The 23,342-nt window shown below is 36.8% G+C and overlaps 1 protein-coding gene across 1 annotated transcript in view; it reads left to right on the top strand.

The window, feature by feature from the left end:
• The first annotated feature begins 275 nt into the window (after positions 1-275).
• LOC145669172 (uncharacterized) overlaps positions 276-23,342 on the top strand; it is a 45,910-nt gene continuing 22,843 nt past the window's right edge. Inside the window, exon 1 of the mRNA XM_081737502.1 lies at positions 276-346. Coding sequence (XP_081593628.1) covers positions 335-346 — 12 coding nt within the window. The 5' untranslated portion in view covers positions 276-334. The remainder of the gene's footprint in view (positions 347-23,342) is intronic.

Here is a 23,342-nt window from a genome sequence, read left to right on the forward strand (position 1 = left end):
AATATTTTTCTCTCCGAGGTCTCTCCCAAAGCATGTGGAGTGTAGACGTCTCTCCCCTGCTCCCTTCTCCGTACTATACACTCCGTGGCATTGTGCTATTTCAGACGAAAAATGCAGTTTCTACATCTCTGTCTCTCAAATACCTACAATCACCCCTCCCTCGACTTCACTCTCTCTGTCTTTCTCAATTGTTAAGAGCAACCGACTTGACAGTCGTGACGTAGAATGTGATATAAATTCATTCGATTGTTGCAAAATACTTTAGTAGTGTTTGATATCTCTCTGGATATATCAGTTTCGTTTTGAGTTCTAGTGTTTATCTCGTGTTAACATCATGATTAAACTGGTAAGTTATAAAACAGTAATTCAAAAGCCTTAATGAAGATTTGTTATTATACTTGCATGATTCCTGACAAACACTTAAACGAAAACTCATCTTAACTTAATGACAAATTTGAATGATACGAAAAAAAAAATGTTTGGATTATCAAACGTACAGCAACACAAAATGGTGATATCTTTCATCGGCAGTATCTCGATTTAGTTCGTTGATGTGAAGTTCAACTTCTCTCTCAGCACTGAGGCTGAGATGAGAACGCCCGGTTCAAAGCATACGAACTCCCAGCGAGAATCGAACTCGGATCTCCACCCAGTGACGTAACTAGGGAGAAAATGGGGCTTATGACCTGGAAGCCGAATTGGGAGGGTGCAAAATTAAGCAAGGGGGTAACATTTTGGTTTGGTTGGTCAGGGGGCGCTAAGGAGAGTTCTTGCTGCGGGCGACAACTAGCGTATTTGCGTTGCTGTCTTCATCAAGAATCGAACCACATAGTCACAAGAACGCTCAGCAGCATCTCGGGTTTGACCACACTTTCTTTTTTTTTTCTTTTTTTTTTTTTTTACTAATAGGATATGAAAGAGGAAACACAACGGTTACATTATAAAATGCTAATTTCTTATACGGATGATCTTAGTTCGATTCTGGATCATGAGAGTTTTCAGATAAATATCATAATATCATATATGTATGAACTTTGTTTATTTTCCTTCTACTCTCTCATTTCCCCAAATTTTTATCACATTCACTTGTATTTATCACCCATTTCCCTTTTACCTACGTTCTTTCCTGTAATCGAACTGTTATCACGCGTAACGATTGTGCGTGCGGTCTCGGGTTCGATTCGTGGTCGAATACAGAATTTCTGGATTTTAACTTAGTAACACCATATAGTTAGAAAGATACTTGAATTCAGATTTAGCGAACTGCAGTCTAGAAAGCCAGAAAGAAAAGCATTTAGAGTAAAAGTGTTATTTACACGTTTCCCAATTATTTGTAAAAGTAGTGAAGCTGCCAAAAGCTTTCCGTGATCTGTAACACCATAAATTTAGTGTATTGTATACATGGTGGTTCTTGAGAGAAGCCACATAGATAATATACGGTATATATCGAGGCGCAACCATATGGAGTCCACTAGGTCCGGACCCTTCCGCTGAAAACTTCCTAAACAGGGGTGTCATTTAGGGGGGCAGAAGGGGGCAATTGCCCCCCAAGAGTTTGAGGAATACATATACTTCAATCGGATATCTACTAATATACTAGTACAAAACGGGAAAGTCTTACGTCGGTGGTGCTCTTGCCCCCCCCCCCCAAGCGAAGTCCGAAATGACGCCCCTGTTCCCTGTTCCTAATAAATATACATTTGTACATTTTCTTAAAACTATGCTTGTGTAGGAGAACAATGATTAACGTAGCATGAAGATTTGGTCTTACACTTCATCTGTATTATTTCTCTTCTTATACGTAAAAACAATCCCGTTCTGTCATTTTTTCTTTCTGAAAATATAAATGAAAGTACTTTACAATATAAGCAATTATTGCTTATCGTCTTTTCGGGTGCAGAATAATGCCAATTCAATACTACATAAACGTAGTAGCTTGTAATATTGGAATGCTCGCAGCAAAAAATTCAGGATGCGCGAGTATCATCTATACAAACTAAGGGAAGAAAATTTATCTAATATTATTTTACGTATCTAATTCTAATACTAATATGGATTTTCTGATAATAAATATCTAAAATACATCTATTATATATTAATATTTGTTGTATATAGCTTTCAGAAACTGTATACTTTTTCCCCTTAGCCACTACCAATAAAACTTCCTCAGAAACCACTACTGGTTGAATTAGATTTAAACGTCTCATAAATTCAACAACACGTCTATATGAGACGCAGACCCACAATTTAAGGTAGAATACAAACCATCCAAATGATTCAAATGTCAAGGGCATCCATCCGGTAATCAAACCTAGGACACCTCCATCAGAGACACACGCTAGCCACTGTACCAGCAATGAGGGAAGTATCCATGGAGATTTTACTTTTCTTCAACCTACCGGAAACAGCCAACAAACATTAAACTAAAATCTTTTTGAAAGGAATGGCATGTTTTTTTTTTTTCTGCTACTAAGTATTCTTCTACCTTTTTAACAATCATTTGGGCAGTATGGTACGAACCTTTCATTGATAAACTCCTTTTTAAGAAGAACCTGATAACCAACGTACTCTATTCTGTATAAAAATATCTTGCAGACAATACGAAGTGAATTAAATGATCTTTTCTACAACCGTTATATGATAAATTTCGGTAATGAAAGAATGAAAACTTTTACTTTTTTAGTTTTTATTTTACTGTCTATGGGCCTTATGCAGAGTCGTTTTGACGCGTGACTAGTGTCATACTAAAGAGTTCGACTAACATATGTTTCCTGCAGTCATCAGGACTTTTAGTATGACGCTAATCATTCGTCAAAACGATTTTGCATAAGGCGGAAGGAGTTTTATCTCCACGCATTCAGGTAATGCGATGCAATAGTTGTAGTCTATAAAATAGTTGTAGGAAACAGCAAATAACAGTGTTTTACGTGTTCTTCAATGCATCTACTCTTCTTCTTTCTTAAGGTTCTCCTCGTGGCTATATGGTTAGCGTACGCACCTTTGGCGAAGGAAGTACCATTTCGATTCCCAACAGGACCTCATGTGATTCGGATTCAACGATAACCTGTAAATCCCCAAGTCGTATAGTCTCGGTGTTGAAAGGGACGAATCAACCAAACTTCTTTTTTACTTTTTGAGCTAAGATGAATGAAAAGAAAGTCTGATAATTATTAAGAAAAGAAAAATCAAATTCAAGATTTAAACGGACTCTCACGTTTCAGAGTCCTACATACCAAAAGAGTGATTTTTAGATGGCTGTTCGTCTATTTGTTTATACACTCACCTAGGGTCCATTCCGTTTGCTATATCGCATTCAGACAAAATTTGAAAAGTATATTTTTAATAAGACTTCCCATTTATTATATAAATTGTTAGGCTCGTTTTATGCATGTGGCTGCAGTAGCGGTTGCTCAGCTGCCGTGTTTCCTATTTCGACGGTGCGAACCTCTAACTGCCGCGTTCTGAAAATACGCGCACTATCGTAGCTATGATCCGCGGCGGTTTCAACTTTCAGCAGTTTGGATCGTGCTGTTTGCCCTGAATGTAGTTTGAAATTAAGACCTGTTTTATACCCGCGCTTGCTCAACCCCGTGTTTTCTAACTCCAACAATAAAGGAAGCTCAATGGAGGGTGAAAATCGAAAATCTTGACCGTTTGTGAAGCTCTCAGAAACTTTTCAAACAGTTTTGTGTACATTCTATAAATCGATAATTCAGTAACAAACTTATAATATGGTATAAGTAATTTTTCCGGGAAAAAGCGAGAAGAGTAATTAGTCTTGGGAAACCCTTCTCGCACAATTTTCAAAAAGAAGAAAAAAAAGACTCAGAAATTCGATAAATTTTATTCATTTTTCATAAATAAATGTTTCATTTAAAAAATACAATATAGTATAAGCAGAGGCGTCATTTAGGAGGGGCAGAATGGGGCAATTGACCCCCCATAAGAGTTTGAGGTTTACGTATACTTTAATCGATTGTCTACTAATATATTAGTAGAAAACGTGAAAGTCTTACGTCAGTGGTACTCTTGCCCCCCTGAAGCGAGGACTGAAATGACACCCCTGGGCATAAGATATTACTCCTGAATTTACTCTTCAGTTTCAGCTCATTTTGGAACGATTTCCTCCGAAACGACTCATTTCATATTCACAAATAAATAATTTAATAATAATTACAGCATGGTACGATGTAAGTCAAGAAATCAGAGGGAAGAAGCTCAGTGTGGTGCCCCGTGTAGTCTTATGTTATTAATGGAACATTTCTAGTGCACAATTTCCTGAATTCTTTTCTTGTGTTAATTTGTCATTGAAGTTAATTAACCGAAACATGAGTTTCAGAAACGTTATGAGAAATACAAGGTCTCAAAGACCCATAAGTCAATTTTGTATTATATTTACTTTGAAATGTATTTAAGGTCTTTTATAATAAAAGGGCCAAATAAATTTAAACCTTCACGCGCAACCAGGGTTGCCACCATTGTGTTTTAATATTTACGACTGGGTCTCCGAGACCCATGTTTCGGTTAAAGTGTTTAAAAAAAAGTTGTTTTTAAAGCTTAATATCCTTGTGCTTATGTGGTATTATTAAAAAAACGGGCGACAATAGCGACTAAATTAATACTTTAAAAAAAAAACGAAAGGAAACGGGAAAAGTCTGGATGAAATACCCATAAACAAAAGATTTTTTTTAGCATGTGTTACAGCAAATTTAAAATTAATTATGTATATAATTGCTCTGCAAGCAATTATCACATCCATCTAGAATTAATTAGTATAATGCGCAAGACTGTAAAAGTTCCTTATCTTTTAATTAAATTACTTTTCCCAGCTATCATCTGATTATATTAAGGATAATTCTTCATCCACACAAATACTTTACCAACCCGCACCAATGGTCTAGTACAATAGTTTCCAACCTTTTTATCTAATGCCTTCCTTCGTGAACCCTGCATAATTCACGCCTCCTTCGTGAACACTACATACTGTTCCCTCCCCCCATGCTGTTCGTTAGTCTTACCTATTTTGCTATTTCAGATGCGACATTGAATCTTGAGATGTTGAGAGATTGAATAATAATAATAATTGTCACCAATTTATACTTATTTCCAGGAAAACTGCATACTATGTTAGTCCAGTATTATTTTTTTTTAGCAACTATGTTCTGAACGGAATCACAGTTATTCTGTGTTTGTACTTAAAGCCTCTTTCTTACAACATTCGCAATGCTTTTAATTACGAATGAAGTCACATTCAGAGCTTGTGCCCCCTTGCTCCTTCTGAATTACTGACTCCGTATGTGTCAGTCAGTAGCTTACGCTCTTTGGTTGAGAACCATTGGTTTAATGGACTCCGCGAATGCCTTTGGTGCATGGTATGTTGGGTTTGATCCTCGTTTTGAGAGCATAAATCCAATTACTCTTACTCTCATTCCACCTTAAAATATAGGATCACTTCCCATATGGTCTCGGTGCTTAAAGAAACGCTAAACTTGAAAAAAGTAAGCTGGAAGAGCTTACCTGGTCCAGCTGGATGGATATCTTATACTAACTTATTATGGTATTACCTATTGCAGTCACTTCGAAATAAAAATGAAATGAAATCTTTAAGTTTTACGTCCCACGGTTATGCCGGTTAGGCTAAAGGAGACGGTGATTATGAGAGATGAGTGAAATGGTGGAATGAAGAAAGTGGGAGGAAACGGGAGAACCCCGAGAAAACCCACGAGCACGGTGTTTGTCCACCACAAAGTTCACTTGGCGGGGGCTGGGATCGAGCCCGGGACCCCAAGCACCAGAGGTGAACGCTCTACCACTGAGCCACCGCGCCCCCCCACTTCGAAATAAATAAGTTAGATAACCAGTTTTCAAATACCTAGGTATTATTGGTGATGACATACCACACCATGACATACATAAGAGTGAACGTGAAACAAAAGCAAGGATAGGAATTATGATCTAAGTATTTAGAAGGCTAATAAGATTTAGGCGAAAAAGAGGCAAACTCCGTCCACATTCGCCTAGATATAGGCATTGTAGTTTCTACACATAACCCTTCCGTTATCGACCAACGGAAAGTTACTAAACATCGAAACATGCAGTTTATTACGGGATCATCTGTCGAAAAATATTAAATTAGTTTGCAATATTTTGATTTCTTTTCTGAAAAGAGAACTTAATTCTGGGTTGTAAGAAAGCGTTAAAATTATACCACATAGCTAAAGCCAAAGATGGGACACTTTAAAAGGAACATTTTAGCGCTCTGTTTGCAGTTTTCTCGGAACAAAGATGACTTTTTTTTTAAAAAAAAAATGGGCAATCCCGTTAAAAACATGTCATCTGGTCACTCTAGTATTTAGGAAATAAAACGTCCAGAATAAGACAGATTCAGATACATCTGAACCCTCCCCCAAAATACTTTTGACCCCTAAACATTTCTTGGTGCGTGCGTGCTATTAACTAATACATTGTATGTATTATTTGCGTATTGCTAACGGTGATATACATAGTTCTTTAAACATATTCTGTTTGTAAATAAATAAATAAAAGAACAGTGAAAGGAAAAAGCTGTCAACTTAAAGTAGAAGATAGTAAAAGTTGAAGGTTGATTTCCTTTGAGGTAACTGCACCCACCACACTAATTAACACAAACGAATTTGTTACAAGTTTCACACGTTCGTCAAAATAATGGACGTATATGACGTTTCATTCTCATGCGCAACCATGGCAGTGTAACGATAGGCCTACAGTTACGAAGACTATTTAGTGCTATAATTCAGAATATTATGTGAGGCCACTTATTTATTCTCAGTTTCAAATTTACTAACAAATATTTTTCAAATCTGATTGTGATCTTTGTTGCAGTCCGGCTTGAGATTTATAGAATTTTTGATTCGTTAGCTGGATTGGCTATTAGTGTTGCTTTCAGTAGCGAAACTATATGAGACGAGGACCTACAGATTGACGTGAGATACGAACCATTTGTGCTTCCACCCAGGTATCAACTCTGATTCTCCCACACCAAAAGTTCGTACATTAACCATATATTCACGAGAGGGTTCTATGTGCGTAAGAGTTTTACATCGTGCTCGTGGGTCTTGTCAGGTAATCCCATGTCCTCCCACTTTTCCGTTTCACAAATTCTTCCATCATCATTCACTTGATTTCATCATAGTTTCTCTTAGCATAACGGCCATATTCGTGGGATGTTAAACTCAAAGATTTCACTTCATTGCATTTTTTTTAAAAGTCGTTATTTACCGTATGTAATGATGTATCGTACTGTATATTGTATATTGTGAAACAGAAGCAGCGATGTGTTAAGTGTGCTGTCTGCAGACAGTATCGTATAAACAAAATGAAATTATACAAATGCTGTCACCGCAAATAGAGAAACAAAGAAATGTTGTATATATATATATATATATATATATATATATATATATATATATATATATATATATATATATATATATATATATATAATATGTAATATACCGTTTTCATAATAGTTTCTTTCGCTATTTTGCTTTGCATAAAAGCAATGGCGGATCTAGAACGGGGCCGGGGGTGCCTAGGACCGCAGGCTCTTTGAATAAGTAAAATACTTTAACCTATTATTTATATATTTTTGAAAGCTTATAGTTACCTCATGATATACCCAGGGGTAAAAGTGTGAGGGAACGCGGGGGGATGTAGTTCCCCCACTTCGATAAAATATCGATGGCGTCACCCCACTTCCTAAAAAATTACAATGGACAAAGATAGGCAAGGGGGACGGTGTGACGTCATGCGTCCCTACCTTTCCAGATCCAGTTTTACCCCTGGATATACCTATCTTAGTCTGGGGTCTGAGTACCTCCCTTCCTCGCAGTTCTTACCTTCTAGATTCACCTCTACACAAAAGTCGCAAGAAAAGTAAGTTTAGAGCCTTTGTAATATAACTATGTATTATTAAGGTCGGAACAATGGTAACTAAGTAAAAAGAAAGATTTTTTACAACTTCAAAATATTTTTCTTGGAAAATATATAACTTTTCAGAAGCTAATACCTTAGCGTTTATGAAGACGCACAGGACTAGATCATTGGGTTTAAAGAACCAATGAGGAAAGTCCATTTAACAAATATTTTATGCACTCTAAACAAGAATTATGATAATACAGGATATTAGAAAGGATTGTTGATCAAGAGGCGTGAAGTACACTGTTAAATTCAAGACAAGACGGGAAAATTACAATTCTTTTTTTTTTTTTTTTTTTTTTTCGTTTTAAGTGAAACAAGAAACTTCACGAGTCTCACGGACAACATTAGTTCATCTAAGTCTTAGGTTTCAAACATTGTTTTAATGTTACATGGTTCATAGTATAAAACTTACATTGATAAAGTCATTGTACGAACATAATGAATAGCATTTACCAACCTTTAAAGAAACTAAAGTTATTACACAATATTCCCCAATAACAAATATAGTTTAAACATTGCCATATCACACCTTTCGTGGACCACTTGTAATACGGTAAAAATTGTGGTAACTTCTAGATGAAACTAAGAAAAAATAGGGCATACATTTTGTGTATATAAATTTAGGGAACGAGACGAGAAAATCGTTTCGAGAATCGAGACGAGACACGAAAAAATTCTTCACGAATCGAGACTTCTGCAAAATTTACGAGACAAGACGAGAAAATTTATTTTTTGTCTCATCTCGTCTCGTTAGGAAACGCTATTAGAAACTTGGGTATAGTGTAATGTAAAAGTGGTTTGAGTGAAGGGAAATGTGAAAACTTTGGATGTTAGAACATTGTTTAAAAAATTGGAACTTAGGTAGTGTTATTTCTCTTGGAGCATGGTGCTATATACGGATCAGAGACGTGGACATTGAGAAAAGCTGAAATATCCAAGCTGGAAGCATTTGAAATGTGGTGTTGGCGCAGAATGCTGCGCATATCATGGACTGAAAGGAAAAGGAATGAAGACGTACTAAAGGAAGCTAATACAGGACGACAGAGTCATGAAGATAATAAGAAAAAGAAGAAAGAGCATGCTTGGCCATCTTATTCGACACTCCGATTGGATCACTGTGCCGATAGAAGGAAAGGAAGATTCAAAACCAGGAAGAGGAAGACCAAGGATAGAACATATGGATGCAGTTACAAAGAAGAGGCCTTATCAAAGTATAAAACAGCTCTCCCAAGCGAGAGAAAAGTTTTAAAATTTCCATGTTGCCCACCAACCTATGGTTGAGATGAACAAGAAGAAGAAGGTGGTATTATTGATGGAGATAAAAAAAAATGTTCATGACAAATAAAGAAATGTTATTTCGAAGACTATGTAGAATTAATAAATATGAAAAATAATAAATACATATTTTGTGTGTGAGTGTCGTACTATTAGAAGCGGGGAACATGAACATTGGGTAAGAGCAATGAAAAGCGGTCGAAATGCGCTTATATAGAAGGAAAACAATAATCAAAAAGGAAAAAAGCAAGAAATTGCTTTATTATTATTATTATTATTATTATTATTATTATTATTATTATTATTATTATTATTATTATTATTATTATTATAGAAAAGGTTGTCTTATTAGGGAGTGGTAGATATGATTCAAGGTAAAAGAGGAAAGACTAGTGATGGGCAGTGGGAATATTCCCGGTGGTAAGGAAAATAAAAAATGGGAATATTCCGGGAATTTTATCTGGCATATAAATTCCCGGGAAGGAATTTATTTCCATTTCTTTATTTTAAAATATTTTGCAAATTAGAAGAACTACATGACTAATTACTTTATGTTCATTCATTATGATTTACTTCTAGGTTTCAAATGACTTGGAGGTTAAAAAATAAAACTCGCTGACCGTACTTTAGAAACTAATTAATAACATGATTTTTTTTTTAAAGTTCCATTTCCATTTGCACTAGAAAGTGGGAAAGTACTAACTTACAAACGATGAAAAGGAACGAGTTTATAAATTAATGTAGAAATACAGAGTGGCCCAAAAGTAGGTATGCACCCCTGCATTGATCAAGTATAATGTTCTAGCTTATAGGTTTATTTGCTTCGGCTGTTCCGAGCTTAAAATATAAGTAAAAAGACATTAAGAACAAATAATTAAGAAACTATGGATAACAATAAGAAATTATATCAAATACAGTGAGCTGATCAGTACGGGACTGTGTACCTACTTTTGGGCCACCCTATAGAGATGAAATACTATTAATACACCCCAAACCACCGTTAGTAATAGACGTCAGCCTGTCTGCTCTCCTTGACTAGAATTTCTGAATAGATACTTGGACTTCTGTTATATGTGAATTAATGCATGAAATTTCGAGAAATGAATAGGAAGAGAGATCATGTGTGGCAATATTACGTGCAAAATTCTAAAGATAAGTCAGTATTGTTGCAAATATTATGAACATAAATATGTATGTGTAAATGTTGATAAAATGGTGAGACATGTATTTTCTGGCAGTTACCCAACCTAATGTGTTTATAACATATAAAAGTTGAATATGTTTATAACATCAGTAGTAGGATCATATAAATTTAAAGGGCCTTATGCAGATTCGTTATGACGCGTGATTAGTGCCATACTAAAGAGTTCGACTAACATATGTTTCCTGCAGTAGTCAGGCTTTTAGTATGGCGCTAATCATATGTCAAAACGACTCTGCATAAGGCGGAAATTGTTTAGTGGTGTAAAAGTATGTGGACTTCCTGTACCAAATGTTTTTACGACATATTTACTCGCATAAAACATATTGTAAAGTAAATATATGCTACATTTATGCGTACTTTCTAAATATAATAAAATAACAATACCGTTCAGAATATACATTTTAAAGAATCCTCTGGAGACAACAGTAATAAATGTACCGTGATTAAAAAACGAATTTACCTTTGAAATCATAATATAGTAATAGAATGCAATTTTCTTTGTGTTTGTACATAAATTCCCGGAATATTCCAATTTTTGGGAATCTTCCCAGGGAATATTCCCGAAATAGACTATCTTCCCGGGAATTTGCCATCACTAGGAAAGACGAGAATAAAATTGATTCTGAAATTATTGACAAGCAATGTATTGTAGGATATGTGCCACATATTCTATAGCAAGTCCGTAGAATCGTTCAATGCCAGATACTATAAAATCTATGTGAAACCATGATCATTTTAGATCCAGTTAAGCTACATTTTTTGCTTAAATTTATGTGCGCCTTTGTGTGTACTTGACACAGTAGCTCATCTAACGCCACACAGTGACTGGTTTTGGAACTATTAACAAACTCATGTTTACACAAGCGCTGCAGTGGCAATTTTCTAAACTGCCAGACGATGATTATATCAACTTCGAGTAGACTAACCATCACACGCATATCTCCAGAAAAAATTGTAGCGCTTTTTAATAAGATATTTGTGTTTTTGATTTCACCAAAGGCGCGCTCCCGGGGGGTCCACCCCTGCAATCTTTCGACGACATTGTATATCCCAAGCTTTTTTTAAAAAGCAGATCGACTGCCTAAAAGAGAAAGTAAACATTACAAAATTTAAATGAAGAGAAATATTCAACCTATGATTAAAAGCTGCAGGTTAGAGAAGAATAATTTTTCCAAAGTTTGGTGAACTGTAAATAATGGGACATAACGGAATACCATGGATACAGTGATGTATTCAGAAATAAATAAATCTTATGGAGAGAATTTGTCAAAGAAAGAAAATAAAAGGGAAAAAGCCTACATTTATGCACAGAGGATAAGGGAGACAGTGAAATTAGTGAGATAGCTAATAATGGTGGAATGACGAAAGTGAGAGGAAAAGAGAGAACTGAGATAAACCTTATACTTGATGTTTGTCCACCACAAAGTCCACTTGGCTGGAACTGAGATTGAACCAGGGACCCATGCTGCAAAGGTGAGTCCTTTACCGCTGAATCACCGCTGTTTCATCTGCTAAAAGGATGTGAAACTGGCATAAAATGCCAAATTATACAGTGTAATCTTGAAAATTTTGGGGGAGGGCGCGGTGGCTCAGTGGTAGAAAGCTTACCTCTGGTGCGTGGGGTCCCTGGTTCAATCCCCAGGGAAGTAAGTTTGTGGTGGGCAACATCGTGTTTGTGGGTTTTCTCGGGGGTGTTCCAGTTTCCTCCCACCTTATTATTCCACCAATTCATTCATCATCATTCATTTGCCTTAATCAACGTCTCCCTTGGCCTAAAGGGCATAACGTGGGACATTAAACTGAAATATTTCATTTCATTTCATTTTTGATCATTTCTGTGGAGGGATTCTGAGCTAGTGTTTCTTTCAGAAACAATGTTCCGGGAGGGGCACTCTCAGAGCTCCGGGGGGCACTACTGATACTATTCTATTTATTATTATATTATAGACGCATTATTTTGGTCTGCTCCGAGGGGCACTCTCAGAGCTCCGGCGGGGCAGTGCCCCCCCCCCCCTCAAACAGGTCTGGAAGAAAAACTGATTCTGACTCCCAAATCTCCTCTCTGGGAAGGGTTGCAGAAAATGCTGGCCATCACGAGCTCTCATGTCCTGAGATTCAACCAGGAACTCTGAGTGCTTTCCCACTGATCCAAGCGTGAAATATGGATCTAATTACTCCGTCATGTGTCATAATACATAATTCTCAAGCACAACTGTTTTAATATTACTAGTTAAAATCAGCAATCATACTCAAGAAATTATTTCTATTACCTGTTTATTGTTCACATGTACTAATAAAAGATTAATAATTTTCACACTTGTTAGCTCTGTAATTTTGGATTCTTTTCTCATTGTTACAATATATGTAGTTAAGAATTATATCTACAGTAATATAGCGTGATTGATTACGTAATCAATGCGTAAACATCAGATATACTATTTATGTTAATAGTATGTGCACCTTTTGTTTCTTGGCGATCAATCGTGAGTAACTGCATGCAAGCTTGCGTGTCAAATCAGTTTTCTTTTTACCTTTTATTGCTCTTTATGCAAGACGTAATAAATATAAAAATGTAATTTATTTTATTATGTAACTAACTATGTAGCAATTCCATAAATATGTCAATAGGCAAAATCTGATGTAGTCTTTTGAGTGAATGTTAGATAATGTAGGCAAGGGTTCCGATTTCTCTGTAAATTTGGGGAGTCCCATTCAGATGCAGAAAGCTTATATGAGGATCTTAAGACAAATTGCATTGAAATTATGCCAAATATTGCATATTCATAGATATAATGCGGGGAGCCCCACGTGAGCTTTGGGGGAGCCCGGACCCCCACGGTCCCCCCATGATCGGCGCCCTTGAATGAAGGGCAAATCTTCTTGACAGTATGAACGCTTAGACTGTGTTTTGGTGGAGAGTGTGTATGGTTAGTATATCAGTTCCGATAGTCATTAATTCACCATTTGAGACTGGAGTTAGTTGCTTCTTTATCGTTTCCTCAACAATTTGGATCAACATATAAAGTTACTAACATCATTGAAAAAAATACGTTTTTCCTTTTTTTTAAAAAAAAAAATCACATTCATTAACTGTAATATAGCGTGTCTTTTTTTTTTTTTTTTTTTTGATGCTCTTAGTCCCCATACAATTTTGGGAAGGCACTGTGGCTCAATGTTACAGCGCTTGCCTCTGGTGTGAGGGGCCCTGGTTCGATTCCAGTTCATGTGTGGTTGTAGTGAACAACATCGTGGATTTTCTCGAGCTTCTCCCATTTCTTCCTATATTTTCATTCGACCAATTCCTTTCATAGGCTGAATGGGACTTTATTACTCATCCATTCTCTTTAGCTAAAAAGGAGTACAGGTAAGCTATAATTGTAGGCCATAAAACTGGACTTTTCTTTCTTTCTTTTCCTTTTTTACTCATTTTAATCTATTTTCAAAGTAAAAATGATAATAGCTTAGCAATTATAAGTACTTTAATCAGAGGCGGATCCAGAAGCTAAAAACTGGGGGGGGGGGGGTGCAACCACAACCCAGACTATGATACGTATTTCATGAGTTTACTATATACTTTCAAAATATATAAATAATAGCTTATATTACTTTTTCACTCAAAAAAAACTGGGGAGGTGCTAGATCCGCCTCTGATTTTAGGCTAATATTTCGACTTACTTATATAATTTGTGTTATTGATATAACTTATATCCTATTGACATAGAATACGACTTTGAAGCAGCTATGACGTTGTGGACTTGAACGCTAAAATGGACAAAACGAAGACCATTTCTCACTAAGTTAGCTTTGACTTTTACTGAACCCAAATTGTAAGCCCCGCTTCTAACGAAAGATATAAGGCAAGGTACTTATTTATTTTAGTTTAATATCCCGTGATTATGCCCTTTAGACTAAAAAGATGGCGGGTGATTTAATGCAGGGCGCAAAATTTCAAAGTCAGACGCACTCGCCAATCCAAAAATGATGGTCGCAAGTATCTCTCATGTACAAATTATGAGAGGTCCCCCCACCATGGCCTTGGTTTGACAAAGAAAAAGATTACATCAGGACTTAAAATTTGAAAACCAGACGCGTCAGGAGGCAAACCATTTCGGTTGAGAGTGAAGAAGGAGGAGTGAATTACAACGTTGTGAAGTCTTCACTTTCCATGTTCGTTGTGAAGATTTCACATTCCGTGTTTTCTCTCACTCAGTGACAATTATTTTCGTGCGAAACAGAAACTGCACAGGCCTTGTGAGTTTAGTTATAAACTATTCCTACTGAGTACCGGTCACCAGCTTTAAATTTCTAGTCGCCAATGGCGATCTGGCGACCGGAAATTTTGTGGCCTGATTTAATGGATCTGAATGAGTGTGAGATAAAATTTTGTACATTCTCCCACTAGGGAACCAACCCGGGAGCACGTCCACTAAAGGTACACACGCTAGGCAGTGGAGAGAGCTAAAGTAAATATTGCAGTCTTTATTTCACTCTAGAATCAGTTGCATCAGATTTCTGTGACAGAAGTTGGGTGTTTCGGTTCTGTTATTTTGTGAAAAGGAGGAGGAAACACTTTCACTGAGATCACGAGTAACCGTGTGATATCTGTAGATTACTGAGTAGTATTTTGTACTTTATACAAAATTACACAGAGAACTTAAATAGTGCTATAAATATACCACATTGACTTGATCCCTAGTCTTCCGTCGCAAGTGCTGCTATCGGCTGAAGAAATTCCACTTATTTTCTCTCGCTTAGCAACAGCTGAACCCTTATTGGCTCAACGGATGGGTGTGTTAGGGTGTGAGCTTTAGTTTGCATTTTTGCCACGGCTCAAGACATTTTGGCAGCACAATAGTTGAATTCTGATTACTTTCAAGTGGAAACTGGAGATGGAGCTGATTTACTTTCTTCCCTCTTATTCCTATTAATAGGAATAAATTCTAACCAGAGAAAAAGCCTGCAAAGTTATTAATGTTTATAATGGAAACTGGGCTCTCAGCAGAAGTACATACTCAAAACCGTGATTGGAGGAAACGGTGGCTCAGTGGTAGACAGCTTACCTCTGGTGTGTGGGGTCCCTGGTTCGATCTTCGGCCAAGCAAGTTTGTGGTGGACAACATCGTGTCCGTGGGTTTTCCCGGGGTACTTCCGTTTCCTCTCACTTTCTCGTTCTAGCAATTCTTCCATCCTCTTTCACTTGCCTTAACCATGGGCGTCTCTGGTGGGGGGAGGACAAGAGGGACGCGTCCCTCCCAACATTTTGGAGTTCAAAATATTCAATATTCTATTCTAACTTAATTTATCTACTAACGACAGAATAGCATATAATTAATAATATTTTATTTGGAATATAATATTCAGGCTGTGAAACAATTATAGCAGAGTTCTTGATATGTGTCAGGGGGTCCGTGAAGGTAAGCAGAAAGGTAATAAAGAGAATCGAAGATAAACAGGTTGTGCTAGGTACTACCATTTAAATCACTTTCTTTGATGCCCCCCCCCCCAAATTTTATATGCCAGAGACGCCAGTGGCCTTAATCATCGTCTCCCTTAGCCTAAAGGATATAATCGTGGGATGTTAAACCGAAAGATTTCACTTCACTTCATTTTTCAGAATCGTGGTTGAAAACTAAAATTATATTAAAACATTAAACATTTGTCGCTTCAGGTGTGAATTCATGCACCGCAACGTCTTAGGATACAGAATTGTTTTTAGATACAATGCTTAGTTCATCATTCAGACTTTCATCTCATGATAAAATTCAAACTGCTCGAACAGTACATCGCCTACCCCCTTAAGGGTCTTCACTACAGCGAAATTAAACTACTGCTAATTTTAGTTTTTTTTTTCTGTAATATCTTCAAAACAAAAGAAATATTCAAAAAGCAAAAACGTAGTGAAGTAGACAATACGATTTTGCATGTGATACCGTTATCACAACTGATTTATCTGCTTTCGATTTGGAACTGTAGATAGATTTAGCAGTTTTTGCGGGTTCTGTAAATAGCGGGATACCAAAAGCAGAGAGGTGAATTGTGGTAAAGGTATCACATGCAAAATCGTATTATCTAGTTCTCTACGTTTCTGCTTTTCGAATATTTTTATTTGTTTTGAAGATATTACTGAAAAACTCTAAAATTAGCGATAGTTTAATTTCACTGTAGTGAAGGCCCTTAATATGACTAATGGTCGTCTACTATTAAGTCAGTGTCCGAACACAGCAGAAGCATTCCATTTAAATGATTTGTGCATCGATTTATTTCACTTACACATATTTTCGTGCTTGTTTTTTGTATTTACTCACATTAATCCCAAACTTGGAGAACAAATAGGTCTATCTTACAAAATAAAACGTATAGAAACATACGTAGATCTGTGGCGTCAAATTGTCACTTACAACCTTACGTTTTGTATATGCACATAAGAAATATTAATAATTTTTTATTGAAAAATTGACTCAATATAAGAAAAAATACTTTCTCTATCTTTTAAATTATTTCTTCATTTTGTCTCATTAAATCCTTTACAAGATCATCATAATCATCTTCATAGATATTCTGTCATTATTGGAGGTTACTTGCCGCAAACTTATCTCATGCAGTCTTTCATGTACTACAGTCTTCAGCTAACGTCTTCGTTTTTACTTAAGAATTTTATTTTAATACCGTTTATCAACTATCCTTTCGTCCCTTTCTTTTCCTCCTTCTATCATCCTTCTAGCACTTTCTTCGTGATATAGTTCATTACAATTAGCTTTTTCATCCTTTTTAATTACAATTAAAATTGTATTTCTCTCTCCTACTATTTCTAACACTTTCTTATTCTTTTTACGTGCGACACGCACACGTTCTTCTCCACATCAGCATTTCAAAAGCCTTAAAACATTTTTCATCACTCTTTCGTAAAGTCTATGTTTCTGTCCTATAAAGTACAATACTCCACACAAACATTTTATGAGTCCTTTTCGTAACTTTTTATTCAAGAACCCACAACTTTTCTTTTCCCTAAGTGCTGCTTTCACCATACATATCCTTGTTTTATTTCAAGGTCGCACTTCATGTTCTCACTAAATAGCACTATATAGCTATCGTAAATTAGTCATTTGTTCTAAGAAGGTGTCTAAACACAATACCAAAGATATAGAGCCAAATGTTGAGCTAGGAACCGATGACTTGAACTCTGTAGTGATAGTTTGATCTCAGACAGAAGTTGAAAATAATGTTAACACTATTACTAGATGTATTCGTGTAGTGTCCGCCCTCACGTAATGTTTGCACCTGAGCTTCAGAGCTATTTTCGGGAGGAGGTAGAGAAAGTGATCCTCATCATGTCCGTACTCTAAGTCTCAGATTTACTCTACTTGAAAATATAAGTGCATTTGGTTTGTCTCCAGTTGATACAAGGAACTCGAAGGAAATGAGAGACGTTCCCTTAAATTCTAGTGCAGGTGTCCTTCAGTCATAGGAAGTTCCAAGTGCAATTAGCCTATATCGAAAATGAATGACGGAAAAATGAGCATTTATTCAAAGTCCTTCGTAAAGTCTCCAACTATACAGGTCGTTGCATTTTTTAAATAGTGTCCGTGGGTTTTCTCGGGATTTCTTCCCATTTACTCACTCCACTATCATCATTCAGTTGCTTTAATCATCGTCTTCCTTAACCACAAAGGGCAAATACGTGAGACGTTAAACTGAAAGATTTCAATTCATTTCATTTTCAAAGAGCGCTGACATCATGCGAGCGTGAATCAGGGGCGGATCCAGGATCGACTTCTGGGGGGGGTTGTCCTAGTGCTACTTAGAGCTACTTTTAAGAGCTTCAAACTTTGGGATGTGTTTTATTTATATATATATAAAATAAGAGTTTCCTCTTATGGGGGGCAATCGCCCCGATCGCCCCCTCCTGGATCCGCCACTGGCGTGAACGGTAGCAAGCCATTAGATTGTAAAATGCAAAAGATATTTCATTCTAGATAAAGTGTTGCTAATAGATATTACTTATAAAGTACAGTTATTGCAGATTCTCGGTGTTATTGATGTCAATCTATAGCAGAAACTCAAACATTCTTTAGATTATAACCTGAATTGATGATACGTCTATAAACATAGATAGATTCGTAATAGTTTGCTTTATGCTTATAGTGTTCTCTATAACCAAACTTTGTGTGTCACAAAACAACTTCTTACTCACAAGATAATACAAGACATTAGCATAATATTTAAATAAAATGAAACGGAAGACAAGAATTGTCGGACAAAACAGGCAATAGACTAATTGAAGCGTAGAATACAAATATTAAGAAAAAGAAACATATCCTTGACTTGTCACCGATAGTGGCAATGTATAAAGGAAAAATGAGAACAACAAGAGAAAAGCTTTTAAAAAATACTTGCATTTCCAAAACTGTCAACTTTGGCGCTATTGGAAGTCACTTATTTTAAAAAGATGTAACCTTCACGTGTTTTGCAAAATCCCACACACATATAAGCACATTTTATTCAGCAGTATAAAGAACGGGGAACAGAAAAAACAAAAGCTACTTGTGTAAGAAAAGTCGTAATTGCAGAAGGGGAAAAGCCATCAGCAGGATTCTTAAATTAAGCAGATTGAAGGCCAGAAACTGGTTTTCTCGTTCAAGTGTTTGTTATTCACTTGTAAAAACATCTCAAAAGCGGTTGCCTGTTTGTCTTGCTTTTCATTTTTATTTTATTTATAATTAACGCTTTTGGAATCAATTTTCATTTTGATGTTGCTTTGATCAGTGTTTCCAATATAAATATTTTATTAAATACATCTCTTTCAAGAAATGAGTGAGACAACTTCCTTGATATTGTGTGATTTTCTTGTTTTGATAGCCACTATGCTGTTAACTTCTGGTTCTTTATTATGCACCTATATGAGATTACAATTTTACAACGTTAACTGACTATTGCATTTAGGGAAATAACCTCCTTCATAATGTGTCTATATCAACGATACATTTCGTCTTCTAAATTAAACAATCATCATTATTAGCTGTATGTTCTGACTAAGAGCATCTCTTGGAATGGCATGATCTCCGTATGCATGTCTATTGTGGGCTAATTTTGCCATGTCTGTATCTTCCCTGAACTCGTACACTATCTATCTTCTTCGTTCTCTGTTACATTTTACAATTACCACATGCTCCAATGCTTCCACTTTCATATTTCTCAATAAGTAGTATTTATGTAAAGAAGTACCGGATGGGTCAACATTCACAAAGGGGTTGTAAATGTGAATAACTTTTTATTACTATTATCATTAGCTTCCATTGATATTTCACAAAGTTAAAGACCAAGGATGGGAGATTGTTTACACTTATGTGTGGAATATAATCTCATGTAGATGTTCGCCGTTATGTACCTCACAGACATTGGTCCTTTGTAGGACATGATTCACGACAGAGGTCATCATCACTTCTGGTCCAAGTGTCCGTATTTCTGCACGAATATTGTCCTTGAACTTCTGTATTGTTTACAGTTTGTTCACATACACTTTATACTTCAGACAGCCCCCAAGAAAATTAATCAAGATCACTTGGACCAAAAGTATTGACCCCTGTCATAAATCATGTGCTGTACAGGGCTCATATCTGTGATGGCCGTGATGACAGACACCTACAAGTGTAAACAATCTCTATTCTTGGTCTTTAAATCTGTGAAATATCAATGGAAACTAATGATAAATAAAAACAAGTTATTCACAGTTATAACAGCTACGGGACTTTTGGTCCACCCTGTATATGTGTCACCGTTACGAAGAAACAAATAACCAACGGCGACTCCAGAGTTCTACAAGAGGAAAGTCACATCGACAGTTGTGGCGAAACCGGCTTTGCACCCATCTGTTGCAAAATCAACCCCCACCTTCGGGGGTCTCCAATGATTTTCCACTATGAAGCTATTACAGTAGAGCGTCGATTATCCGAAGTAATTGGGGGACATGGGTGTTCGGAAAACTGGTTTGTTCGGATAATCGAACTGTACATGTTTATTTGCCAAAAAGAAGTACTGTACAGTAAATTTATTCATAAAAAGAAGTGTGCTAATTGTTGAAACACAGCGACTGGCGGCTTGGCCGGTCAGCAGCGCGTTATGAAGGCCCCATTAAAAGCAATGTTCCGCCAGCGGTGGCTCAGTGCGGCGACTACTGTGGAAAACTTGGTTTGGGAGTGAGGGGGATGATGGACGGTAGGGTGGGAGAGTAACAGGTGCGAGCGAGTACTCAGTTCGGTTAAGCGGTCGTTCGGTTGACCGACGTTCGGATAATCGACGCTCTACTGTATTTAAATTTTGATATGAGGTACAAATATTACAGACAAATAACAACGACTTTGACATTGCATTATCATATATCCAGTATGTGTTCTACAGAATTATTGAACTTAATTTAAAACACTTTACTCTGCGTAAGGAACTCAAACTATTCTAAAAGTGGAAAATAATTGTTGTTACCAACACTGGTCAATTTGATTCTGTACAAATAATTTGATTACTTTTACATTTGATTGAAGTGAACTCAACCTTTATTCATGCATTCATTGTGCAACTGTTTGTTTTTATTTTATTTTATTTCTTAGTTTTACGTCCCATTGTTAGGCTAAAGGAGACGGTGATGATGAGAGATGAATGAAATGGGGTGGAATGAAGAAAGTGGAAGGAAATAGGAGACACAGTTCTTAAGAGGCCATGATGTATTTTAACATATCATCCCCCCCTCAAGAATTGTGAATTGGGTACTATATCATTAAAGCATATAATTAAAGCAAATCCTTAACTATTACAATTAATTTTTAATTATAAAAATGAAATCTTTTAAGTTTTACGTCCCACGGTTATGCTGGTTAGGCTAAAGGAGACGGTGATAATGAGAAATGAATGAAATGGTGGAATGAAGAAAGTGGGAGAAAACGGGAGAACCCCGAGAAAACCCACGAGAAAGGTGTTTGTCCACCACAAGGTCCACACGGCGCGAGCTGGGGTTGAACCAGGGACCCCAAGCATCGGAGGTGAACGCTCTACTACTGAGCCACCGCGCCCCCCATTTTTTAATTATATTTTATAATAAAATATTATATTTTTTATAATATAATAATCGATTCTTGCTACGACTCACTTGTCAGTTCATTATCTCCTGATCGGAAGGTTATTCCAACCTAAATAATGAAGGTATTTTAAGGGCATTTTAGGATATTTTGTGTAATACATACAAAAATTCTTCCGGTTGTGATGTGTTGAATTGAAAACGTAGTTCACGTAAGTTGTGCCTACAAACAGCTGAATTCTATGGGATGAGATGGTTTAGGCTGATGCCACTATAAGACTTTCTGTACTTATCTATTCTTCAACGCACAATTAGAATTGAACATAAAAAATAAACGTTTAGAGCAACGATGAATGCTATTTTTTGTATTTCGCTGTAGTTTGAATATAAGTCCTTTATTTTATAGCCAATCAGTGGCCCGGAGAAAATTCCTCGAAATTGTAAAATTTCCCCCGAACCCAAATGTCTGTTCTTATTAATGTGAGTTACCGGTACCGGTAGTACCGACTAGTACCCAGCCTCCCGTGTATTAAAAGTTTCCCCAGGAGAAAACTGAAATGAACACCCAGCCTAATGGTTCTCGAATTGAGGATATTACCAAAATAAATTAAACCAAGCGGACGAAGGGTAGCTAGCGTTCTTACTTTGCAATCGGGAAACCCCGACCACGAATGTGGTTACTGGCCTTCCTGACAGAATTTTCTAGGCTTTTCCTTCAGTTTTCTCAGGAAAATATAGGGTTTGTTCGGAAATTAGTAGGACTGATTTTTTCACGCCAAGACGTGATGAAGGAGGAGGATGTTACTGCGCTGATTGGGTGGTGGTGGGTCTTAGCTATCAGCGAACCAGTCGCCGGCTGTCTCCAAGCCTTCACGAAGTTAAATCGAGTTTAAAGTGAATTCCTTTCATTGTGTCTTGTCGCTCCAGTGAATCGTTTATAAAAGCAGCGTTACGCAGTGAAGTTTTGCGTCAAACTGGGTAAAACTGCCAGAGAGATCCATGACATGATCAAGACTGCTTGCTGGAGTGATGCCATGGGTCGATCAAAAGTTTTTGAGTCAATTCCGAATTAACAAGTCGAAAATGATGTTGATAATCTTTGTTGACTGCAAAGGAGTGGTTGACAAGAGTTTGTACCGCCTTATCAGACTGTGAATGGTGCATTGTACGTGGAAGCACTTGAAAGACTGAGAAAAACAAGCCATCCGTGTCTGTCAAACAATCGCTGGATCATGGAAGCTTTATTACCACAATGCGCCGAACCACAACACCTTTGCTCCCATGGACTCCTTGACCAAACATGGCATCACACAGCTTCCCCAATCACCCTACAGCCGAGATGTCGCTCCTGCAAACATGTTCCTCTTCCCCCGACTGGAAAGTCATGAAAGGACAGCACCACGGCTTGGTCCAGGCCATTCAAGAGTCCGTAACGAGGAGCTGAAGAGCATTCCAGTTTCTGCATTTCAGGGAGCCTTCAGTGATTGGAGGAGTCACTGGAAACGCTGTGTTGATGCAGAAGGAGCATATTGTCGTTCCGCCTGGAAAAAACGCTATGTGTTAAAAGCACAACTTTTCAGGAAAAGCAAAAAACATTCATCTGTTAAAATTTTGCCAAATATACACGGAAACACTTGAAAAATATAAGAAAATAGTTCTGCGTATATTATGCACTGGACATTATTATAGCTTGCTGTTTACGTAGCACGTGCCGGTTTATCTTTTGCGCCTTTATAAGCACATAGATGTTCAATACGTACGTGATTAGAACTTGAAGCTTTTAATTTCAACATATTTTTTCCCATTGTTGTGGCGAAAGAATTGAATATTCACTTATCA

Source organism: Thermobia domestica, chromosome 13, assembly GCF_964235325.1.
Source record: "Thermobia domestica chromosome 13, izTheDome1.hap1.1, whole genome shotgun sequence".
Taxonomy (NCBI): Eukaryota; Metazoa; Arthropoda; class Insecta; order Zygentoma; family Lepismatidae; genus Thermobia; species Thermobia domestica.